The 11,198-nt window shown below is 38.5% G+C and overlaps 1 protein-coding gene across 1 annotated transcript in view; it reads right to left on the reverse strand.

Annotated features, from left to right (window-relative positions):
- The window catches only part of LOC118412558 (serine/threonine-protein phosphatase 2B catalytic subunit alpha isoform-like), a gene marked incomplete in the record, with an annotated part of 40,093 nt that overhangs the window by 1,063 nt on the left and 27,832 nt on the right, over positions 1 to 11,198 (reverse strand). Inside the window, 9 exon segments of the mRNA XM_035815485.1 lie at positions 1 to 1,770; positions 3,607 to 3,624; positions 4,330 to 4,356; positions 4,852 to 4,949; positions 5,450 to 5,534; positions 6,910 to 6,984; positions 7,907 to 7,930; positions 9,368 to 9,385; positions 10,236 to 10,313. Coding sequence (XP_035671378.1) covers positions 1,616 to 1,770; positions 3,607 to 3,624; positions 4,330 to 4,356; positions 4,852 to 4,949; positions 5,450 to 5,534; positions 6,910 to 6,984; positions 7,907 to 7,930; positions 9,368 to 9,385; positions 10,236 to 10,313 — 578 coding nt within the window.

Here is an 11,198-nt window from a genome sequence, read left to right on the forward strand (position 1 = left end):
GTATTGTCAAATCAGCAGAACTAGGCATCCAACCCCATCCACTGGCAGTGCAATTCACTTCCCATGGCGTTCTATACACAGAACAGTGGTACACATGTTCAGCATGCTATGTGAGCTTTTGCTGACTTCTTAAGTTGTACATCCAACACTTAAAAGAAAACAACTGTAACAATATGAGACAGAAAATGAACAACTTTCCATCAAAGATCATTGTACTACTAAGGTTCGAGAAAAGCAACTCTACTAGCAACAAAGAGAATCCCTGGCGGTGACCCACAGCTTTATACCACTTGTTGAATTATCACATCTAACATACAAGAATTGATATCAAGTGTACAAAGTTTCTGAGACACCCTGAAGGTGACTCCACAGCTCCTGTGGAAACAGAAGTGAAAGAAAGAAAAAGCTCTTCAGAATCAAAACTAGTTACATACATACTTCACCGGTACCATCTACCACATCCCTTCCTCACTTGAGAGGCAAAGTGTTGGGCAGGAAAAAAACGACTTTGTACAGACACAGACCAGAAACACATCTACACTACATATCCCACAGAGAGCATGCTTTTGCTAATTTTCTTCTATGAACATAACCCCTGAAGGTTTTCTTATTAACATGCATTTAATAGTTCATACAAATGTTTATTGATTTTGTTTCTAACGATTTTATAGTCATGCTATATATATATTCTTTGGGAGCCCCGTAAGTTTTACAATTGTAAAGAATACACAGACAGCAAACAGCACAATATTGACAAGGTTTCTAGAATGGAGACTCAGAGCTGACACATTACATAGTAACAGAAACTTACTTTGCACACCATTTGAAGCTAGACTACATGTACTATTAGTTCTTCTTCCTATAAGACAGCAAAGTATGTGTCATAAACTCCCCAATTCATTTTCTCTAACAGGTAGAAAAAAAAATCAGGTCCCACTATACTATCATTGCGAACCACCAGTTATACATAAAGACAATAGTATTCTAACATAAACAGAAGTAATACAACACTGCCTGTCTCGCTTCCTATACTTGAAGCTGCAGACTTATTAAAGTTCTGATAACCTTGCGCAAAATTCAAAAGGCAATGTCTCTAGTACAACTGGTTCTATTTTGATAGCTAACTGCAATTTCATCAAGAAATTGAGCAGTTCAATACTATGCAAGAACACACAGTCATCAATAAATAGAACCTAAAGAAAACAAAAGAAAACATCAGTCCATTTCTTACCTTATGCAAGGACATATCCAAAATATTTGCCATCAACAATTGACATAATAATTAATAAACTTTTGTTTAAAAATCATTAAATAACTTGGGTAACCTTTACAAGTTTGCTTGCAAACAATGGTAGAGAACAATGTCGTCATTGCGTTTATCCCTCAATGGTTTTATGTAAGTAACTGCATTTTAGTACTGGATACCCGAGCAAATCTTCAGAAACAGTTCTGAGATTAGGACTATAAACAACAGGGTTACACAATTATTTCTGTTATGGCTGTTATACAATACACTGTACAGTATGTAAATGGGAGGGGAAGGAAGCCCCATGCCTTCAGAGGATGTACCCTTTGCTGGCCCCATGAACGATACTAATGTGCCAGCAATGCCTTTTTATGCAGAATCCTTGCCATCCTTCTTGTCTTCGATGGTCTCTTTGGATGGCATGGTGCCGTCCTTGCGCGGAGGCATCCTCTCGTTCACCCGATCAAGCGACTTGGCTTCCTCGAAGGACTGGATCTTGGTGTTGACACTGTAACCCTGGATTGCTAGAGTTGGAGCAACAACATAAGTCACTCTTTAATCTGCTCTGCAACAACACATAAATATGCACAGAAGTACTCTACCAATGGTGCACAGCTACAGGGAATTTACTTTTCCCATAACCAACAGATTACTGTTGACTCAAAAAAAGTATTTTCTAAACAATGTTGACAGTGACTACAGATTAAAATGAAGACGTGCATACTGTGTAGTTCTACCTACAGTGTACCTCAAGACTACCACAACATTTCACAACATTTAATTTGACACAAATTACAACAACTTTTGTACCCTCCTCCCTGAAGAGTTGTTTGTAAGAAAATGCTGAAGACAGGTGAGAAAATGAGATCATCAAGAAAGCAGTCAATGTAAAGAGGAACGTTCAGCTATGACAATTCAATCTTGTTCAATTTGATGACTAATTTTATCTTATCATTTTTCATTGTAGCAGATGATAAGAGTTAATGAACAATACTAGATCTCAAATGGGATCATAGCAAATCTTTTAACAACAGTGTTGAAAGAATTTAGGCTGAACTGTGTCCTCTCTAGAGATGTTGATTTTTTTAAATGGTGTCCAATTCCTGCGAATGTAGTGATACATGTAGCTGTATCTTCAGCAGGACATTTAATTAATTGTTGCAGCCTATTTAGCAATTTGTGGCAGTTGCTACATTAACACTTAAAACCAGATGAAATTTGACACGATGGCTGCCTTGCTGTTCACTGTCCATATTTTTTTGATAAATGAATAAAAAGGGATCACAATGATCCGCATACAGGCAGCCAACTTGGCTAGCACCTGTCAATGCAGAAAAATTTTTTTGGGTGGGGAGGCTAAATAGGGTACACACACACAAGTGCTATCTGGATGAGTTGCCTTTGCACAGACTTTTGCAGGACAAAGTGCCATGGTGTGCAACCTGGGCCTGTTTATTCGAGTGAAAGCTCATCTGTGTTGGTAAATTCTATAGTGAAAAAGTTAAAACTTTGTTCCAACACAAAAAGAAACTCACCATAAATTTCCGGCTGTAGACTTTGACCTTCGCCAGATGAATGACTCGCTCCGGATTAGTGCAGCGAGTCATTTATCTGATGAAGGTCGGTGTATTGGGCCGAAAATTCATGAATTTTTTTTGTGTTGGAACAAAGTTTTAATTTTTTCACACTGGGCCTGTTTACTTCAGGAGGCACAATTAAGTTTTCCCTGCTTTTGCTTTTTGTGTGAAGTCAACAATCCAAACCTTCAGACTTTAACACCAAAGAGCCAGGTTGGATACTAGTCTGAGCTACAAGCACGTCTTACGAGACACACTTGGAACTCAGCCCAGGAAACTTTGTGTGCTATGGAAATATGTATTTTGACCCAGGTAACACACTGCGGACCCTATTTCAATTAATCAATCAAACAGATAAACACTGAAAAATACTTGCAGAATAAACCAACTTCACAAGACCTGGAAACAGTACTGGAACTTGGGACATCAAACTACTCTACACAACATCATCATCTAGTGAAATACTGTCATGGTCGAGATAATGACACCCTGATGCAAGAAGTAACGTCTGCTGTCTTTCCCTGAGTGGAAACCCTGTTTTCTCAGAAGCAAAAGTTATGCGAGCCAACAATGAACCGTTTGCATTTCATGGGGAAAAGCAAAAGCACCAGTAGGGCGATCACACCTTGACAATACTTCACTACTTTGAGAATTTTACGAGGCAACTTGCTTGTCTCCAGTTGGAGGTGCACAAAGTATGTACAAGTGGTGACGCGGACAACATAAAGGTTGCAGACTAAACCTACAGCCATACTCCACGAGTAATTGTTGTAAGCAAAGTACCTTCACGTTCAGCGATTCCTGAACAATGCCAATGCGGAGAAAAGAGAACAGAGTTTGCATTGTGCTCGTTTGGTAAGTCAAATCAAAGTGGCTTTGAAAGCACCAAACGAGCAAATACAATTACTTTCACAGTACAAGTTATCATCCGCATTTACAGATGATTTGCCGAAGCTTCACCAACCAAAACTGGGCAAAGAAAAGGAAGGCATAAGCTATCGGGTAAACTCTTGTCTTCAGTCAACTGCATCACATAGGGACAGAGTTCGCATCTCTATCCCCATGTTTCACCAAGGTTGTGTGTGTAGGTCCATGTACATGTACTTTAGTGCATCGCTTCATATCAAGTATGTTTCCATCATAGCAACAGCTACAGAGGCAAAATAAAATGTTGATATTGGGCAACACACAACCTTGATGCCTCCTACCATTGACAATAAACAACACAAGTACTATACACCAACCACTTGAATTTTCACATCGATTACTGTGCCAATTACATTCATTCCTAAAATACCTTTTCTTGGGGGTCAAAACACTTGATATAAACCACAGTACACAGCTACTTTTTTGTCTACTTCTACTGTTACATCTACAACATCTACAGTTACATGACCACCTTGTGCTACATCTACTGTCATTTTACTTCCTTTTCCTACTAATTTTTTTGTTGTTCAGGAACTTGTGGCTAACCCTAAATGGTGAGTAATTCTATTGGAAAAGTACCTTCCTGCTCAGCAATTCCTGAACAAGCTCAAATGTAAGAAGAAAAAAGAACATTCCTTCACAAAATCCCAAGGACATTTCACAACTTCTGAGTGTCTTCTGCCACACCCTATCACGTCCACAGGATTTCCACAACTTTCTGAAGTAAAAGTATTGCTTGTCGTCCTTGTCACAACACTACTAATATATGCCTATGATTAAAAACATTTTAAGACAAAAGAATTGAAATGACTGGAAGGAGAGAAAGAAGCAATAGCTATATATATTACTGAGGTGAATCATTAAAGTCAAATAGAGATTCTAAATACATTTTGTTTCCACCTAGTATAAGTATATTAAGCTCATTACGGTATGACCAGAAAAAAATAAGAAAAAAATCATTCCATGCAAATTCAACAGGTTTAAGCATATATTGCAACAATCAATGTTATAAAGATATATGCATGAATATACAAAAACAAAGATTAGGCTGCATGCACTGATTGAACCTTACTCCCAGTGGCGGGGGTGTCTGGTACATACCACTTTGTAGCGTGTCTTTTCCTCCAGACAGGGCTCCGAGGGGAAGCTGCCCAGTAGGGGTCAGTCCCTTCAGATGCAGAACACTCTCACTCTCCTCTCTGGAGAGGGCACAGGAGATATTTTGATGATATATACATATGTACAGTCAAGCGTCCAAAAAGACCAAATGGGACAGATGAAATTTATGGTCAATGTAGGCACCATTGGCAGGATTCTTAATGCTTGTGCAATGGAAAACAATCATCTAAGGTAACGGGCAATCAAAAAGTGGTCATATTGGCCAATTGTTCCTTATGTCCAGGTGGTCAATTGTAGAGGTTTAACTGTACATAACCATATATTCTGCTATTTCGGTCCATACATAGTAAAAGGTTTAGAACATTGTCATTTCCCATCATCCACAGTTAGACAACTAAGACCATGAATTGAATACACATGTACTGGAGAATGTATCTAAAAGTCTTTTCAGACAACATCCCCAGGTCCCTGATGAATGACAGCAGATACCATTTGACTGTTTGTACAGATAGGCCTAATCAAAGAAGACAATTCTAATGGAAGTGTTACTTTAGAGTGGTCCTAAAAAAAAAAAACTCACCGTAATACAGTGAAGACTCTGGCCATCTTGCCAATTGCTCGGATCTTGTTCCTAATGATCTCCTTCCGTTCTCTGACAGAACCTCCTGGAAAGAAAGTCAATCAAAACAAGCCCTCCAGGAACTTTCTTCCTACACATCCAGCATTTTAAAAATACATAACAAAAAAAAAATAATGCCAGCAAGCCTCTACATGTGTTAGAACTGACCTGAGGTGAGAATTGTGTGCTCACAATTGTGAAGGTATAGTTTTTAAAAGCTACAAAAGGCACTACCACATTTCAACCAGTCAGTTAAATGTTTTTAGTGGAATGGCAATGCGTGAATAGATGGCAGTTTTTTTGTACAATTTCAGAAGCTTTTTTGCAGATACTTCAGATCTTCTACAAGAGATGCTCTGAAAAGGACATGAAAAGGATGTTTCCTCAAACTGCAGGACAGTTATTTCCTAGCCTAGAAATCTAGCATAGCTACATCCAGGGCTACAATCATGTTTCTTCATGTATGTTTTTTTTTCTTCACTACTTCTGATTAGTTGTTACAAAACACATTACATGAGTTCAGCAATATCGTTCAGGCTCTTTCGGTAAAACATCGTGCATAAGAAAAAAATTAGTACAAAAGCAAATCAAACTGTTAAAATGTCAATCAGATTAGTCGAGGACACTGCAGATCTGCTCAGGGGTTTTGTGTCACAGCTCTGACCACTTTGACCTAACTGTACTGGATATGGAAGTTTTACATGCAAATCAGCTGTATTTGCACCAAGAACGCACCTGACTGTATGGCATGTCTATGTTAATGTTAGGTTGGTACTTGCTGCAATTAATACTGAACACCACATCTGATTTCAAAGATAAAACCTTCTCATACAACTGCACAAAACTATGTTAATGTCGACTCACTATCTATATGAAATAGTTATTAGATTACTAAATGGACACTGCATATGTGCAGTGTATTTGTTTTCTTGATTAATTTCATTTTCACTTTAACTTGATTAACGAAAGGTGATTAATTGGTTTGTAGGTTGATTGTTTAATCATATTACATGGAAGATGGATAATGAAGCCTGAACTATCAGCTATAAAAAGGTATAAAACTTCATATCAAGCATTACAATTCAAGTTCAATTTAATCTTACTGAACAGGTTTTGGCAAGGGATAATATACACCACACAACAGCTAAGATCATATACAGGTGTACAAATTTCAAGTGTTTTGTTTGACGAAAAAAAGAGAGACCTGTTAAGAAATTTGATTCAAGGAAAGTACATTGATTGAAAGGAACTCAGATTACAGGAGCGAGTACCCTGGTTATGATGGTCAGTAGCAGTGACACAACACCACCTGGCAGACCGTTCCATTCTGCAGTGCTCTGATCAGTTGGGTTAGCCTGTTAGCTCAACAGCAGGCCACACACACTCTGACCGGGTTATCCGCAGGGGCCAGATACCCTTACCCTCATCAGTAGTAGCAGTAGTAGTAACCTGCCTAGCAGCCAGGCTCAAGGTAAGACCCATACTGTTGTATGCGTCTGGGGGAAGGCAATAATCATCATGCAATGGGTGACAATGTGAAGCATGCAGCACCTTATTCGTTGAGACCGATACCTTATGGTGGAGTAAGCAGTGGTGGTCTGGGCTTAAAGGGTTACAGCAGAGGTGAAAGTATTATATTGTCTCAAGTGTTCCTTCCAGGAGTGATGCTCAAAATATGACAGTAGGGGCAAATTTAGTATAACTTATCAGGTTGGTGTTATACATCTCATCTCACCCACTCATCTGCATATCATGCAAAATACTTATACCCCATCCACATCTTCCTGTATGATAATACTTTGGAAGTAATAATCCATGCTTTCAGTATGAAAACAGTTACAAACAATGCCAAAGAATCCCTTCCACATCAAGAAGGTAAAATGCTGGAAGACACAAATCTGGCAATGAAACACACGTCAAACACATCATTAGACATAGCAGATTTTCTGTTGCCAGAAGGTCTTGACATTTCAACAGCCAAAAGGACTATGTTTCCATGAAAATAGAAAAGGAAGGACTTAAAACATTCATTACAGGAAGATTGTGAAGGGTATCAATATCATGCATTTCACTTGGTACAAACTGTCAGCAGTAGCAAGTCAGCAACAATGAGTGTGTAAGTTATAATAGTTAAGCAACAGCAAATATTGTTGCCATTTTCCAAGCAGAAATATGACTTTCCAATGCCTTCTTATAAAGATGATGATTTGGCATTTGCTAAAGATCTTTCGGTAACGGTGGCATTTAAACGATGCCTGAGGGAAATGTCAAATTTGATAACACCACAAATTATACTTGGAGCTGCCAACAAGTTAAAAATTTGGAGGGTTTTATAAAGCTTATTGTCAACCCTCCTATGAAAGAACACTTTACAGCTACATATTTTGATTCTAGATAGTCCTTAGGGAGTTTTTTTACCTTGCCCATCGTCCGAATCTGTCGCTAGTGAAGTGGACAAGAATGGCATGTTAATTCAGGAACTGTAGACGGCATCTCAGCCAGTTAAATGGCATGTGATTATTCATCATAAATACATGTTGACACTATACCAATTTATTCCAATTTGAATGATTGTAGCTCAATAAAAGATTGAATTACATTGAAATCAGGGTATAGCTCATTTGTGTGGTAATCAATCAATTGTAAAGCTTGAGAGCAAAATTAAAAGAAAAATGTAGATACATAATACCAAACATTGGTCACTTAAAGTTTGGAAAGACAATGGGACTTGGAAAATGCAATCAACTGTAAGCTGCTTAATTCTATGAGTTGCTGAATGTTCATGCACAATGTTGACTTTATACTAAAGTGCATTTGTTTCATAATTCCATAGAATAAGGACTGCTTTACTAAAAGTTGATTGGATGTTCCAAGTCCCAATGTTATTCCAAAGTAAAAGTGACCACTGTGTGATGTTCATTTAGTATCCAAATCAGCAAAGGTCTTCATACAAAAGCATTTGGTAAACAGAATGTTTTGAACACATGTAAAACCGGATGAGTGACACATAAAAGTCGAGACTTTGATATATCATTTAAGCTGCCTCCAAGCTAAATGATTTTGTAAGAAGACCTTTTGGTGTTACAGCATAACAGAATCACTTCAACCAACACTGCACAACTTCAACACAACAAGCAGGAGACAGCCAGGGCCAACACAACATGGCAACAGTTGGAAATCACCATTCAAGGCTGTTCTGGCTAAGATGCACACAGGAAAGGGCAAAGGACAGTCACTTCGTGCAGTTGAGAATAATTAAGAGTAAAAGCAACACATTGTTAAGGATCTCCACTCTTGTGCGACAGTAGACAAGGCAAGAGAAAACAGGTAATGACTACTTGAAGCATATTCCTTGATGGTGTGACAACTGCAAAGCCCTACTACGACACACTTTTATAGGATACAAAATTTTCTAGGAAATCAAAAGGTACTACATGTACTTTGTCTGCAAGAGTCATCTAGAACATACCTTGTCTAATTTGGTAAAAATCACAGCCTACAAATTGTAAAATCGAACCAAAGCTTAATTTAACCTTGAAAAAATGCCTGGCAAGATAATGCGCCAGTGTCATTTCTTCCCTCTGGTTACAAAAGCTTGATCTTTTGTTAACATAGATGAGAATGTGCTCCAGAAAATACAAAAGTTCATGTACATTTCCTATCTTATATCAATGAAGGTTAGACATCCAGGTTAGAAGATATGCCAAATAGCAGTTACTCAAGCAACTGGATGTGATTTTGGAGACAGTCAGCATTCGCCCTATCTTAGCCTCACTATGATCTTTTTTCCGTCCCTTTGGGTTGAGTAGAACCACAGCTGTCACACCCCAAAGTGGAACATGTGGGGATGGAGGGAAGGGTAGGGAACATACAACTTACCATTGGGCAGGTCTAGACCTGGTGGGAGGACAACGAGCAATGTGGAAGAGAGATGAAGTATGGACGTTAAGATGGTCCAACATGGCAGGGACAAAACAGATGTACAAACGCTTCATAATAATACAGACATTACAGTACCTTTCCTTCTCTTTAGCTAAGACTTAGAGATAAGATTTCTCAACAAGTCTTTGGAAGTTTTGTCATAGAAAACAAGGCGTGTACTTGAAAGGAAGCTGTGCTTTCTCCATAATTTCAAACATGGCCACAAAATGTTATCAAACTACAGCAACAAGTTCCAAGTTATCCTGGAGTTTTGACTAAAACAAGGTCAGGTGGAGGGAGGATGACTAGGCAATGGCACTCTGAGAAGGTGACAGCAAGAAGAGTTGAAAACAGCTCAAACACATAGACAGAACATGCATACGAAGAACACAATGGTGAGAGCAAAAGTCAGGAGAGAGAAAAGTTGGTGCTTCACATGTTTCGCACTTAGACAAAATACCAAGCTCCTAGATGGAGGCAAGATAACATCTATGTGATGTGGGTAAGCAGAAACGTCTGGCTGTTGTGATCTTTTCTTAATTACAGTGTTGCAGCTGAAATTCATTGAATGGCAATTTACAAGTGAAGCTTAAAAATAAAAAGGTTTGCCTGAAATGTAAAATACTGTGGGTGTTTTGCCTAAGCTTGACCTACTGTCAACGTCACTGTCAGTGATCGCCGCCATGTGAAAACTGAAACTTCTCATCCAGCATATAATTTCTGTCTTCATTGAATTTGACCTTTTTCAGAGGCAACCGTAGCCAGACAATTCCACTTCTGACAACCATACAGTCAAAGGTTGTAGCTGGTTGTCGTTGGTCCCTACCTTCAAAGGTGTCATCACCCTCTGTCATGAGTTCATCATCTGAACAGATGTTCAGCACATTCACAAGCATCTCTGTAACTGTAGGAAATATGAGAGGATAAAGATAATGATGAAAATTGGTTTCTTAAAATTACAAAAAAATTGCACCCTCAGGCCACACCAATTTAATTTCTTGGTTCACGGATTTTTTCATAAAAAATATGGAGCGAGAGGGCGAAATAAAAATAAAAATTGTAAAATGGTTGGGGTAAAGGTAATGGCTAATCCAAAACATAAAGAATAAAAAATTTTCAGCTTGAAAAAAGTACGAAAACACTATTACTGTACAGTAACAGCACCTGTAACCACACTTTAAGGAGCTTATAATATAAAGGCCAATTTGCTACACCAGAAAGTTAGTGAATGATTTCATTAATGGTGAAAATTTGCTGAGTGGTAATTTTTATTTTTTTTTCCAAAAAATAGGAGCGAGCGAATCCGTGAACCAAGAAATTAAATTGGTGTGGCCTCAGGCTGAAGGTCTCGTTCCGGTATTACTCCGCCGGTGGACACTCAAACGTAGATCCTTCCAAAATATAAATGGGGCCCCAAATCGTGTGTTTATGTAGGTGATAAATTGCCTTTTATCGCCCCCATGTCATATCGAAGGATTTGAGATGAAAGGTTGTGTATTTCTGACAGGATCAGTTGGAAAAGTTTCGGCATTCGGGCGATTCTCGGACGTGTACGTTTGTTTGTCCTGAGTAATGCGGTAAGCGGGTCACTGAAGGAAAGCCCCACTTTCTGGATAGTTTTTCTGTGCAGTTATAGATATTATAAAAATCGATCCATCAGTCAGATTTTGAGGGTATTTTTTTGATTGATGACTGCATAAGTGCACTTGTACTACAAATGAAAACATCTCCGGCAGAACAGTATCTTTATCTGCATTCTCGCCCATTAAAGTTGCATAATAATACGTTG

Source organism: Branchiostoma floridae, chromosome 3, assembly GCF_000003815.2.
Source record: "Branchiostoma floridae strain S238N-H82 chromosome 3, Bfl_VNyyK, whole genome shotgun sequence".
Lineage (NCBI taxonomy): Eukaryota > Metazoa > Chordata > Leptocardii > Amphioxiformes > Branchiostomatidae > Branchiostoma > Branchiostoma floridae.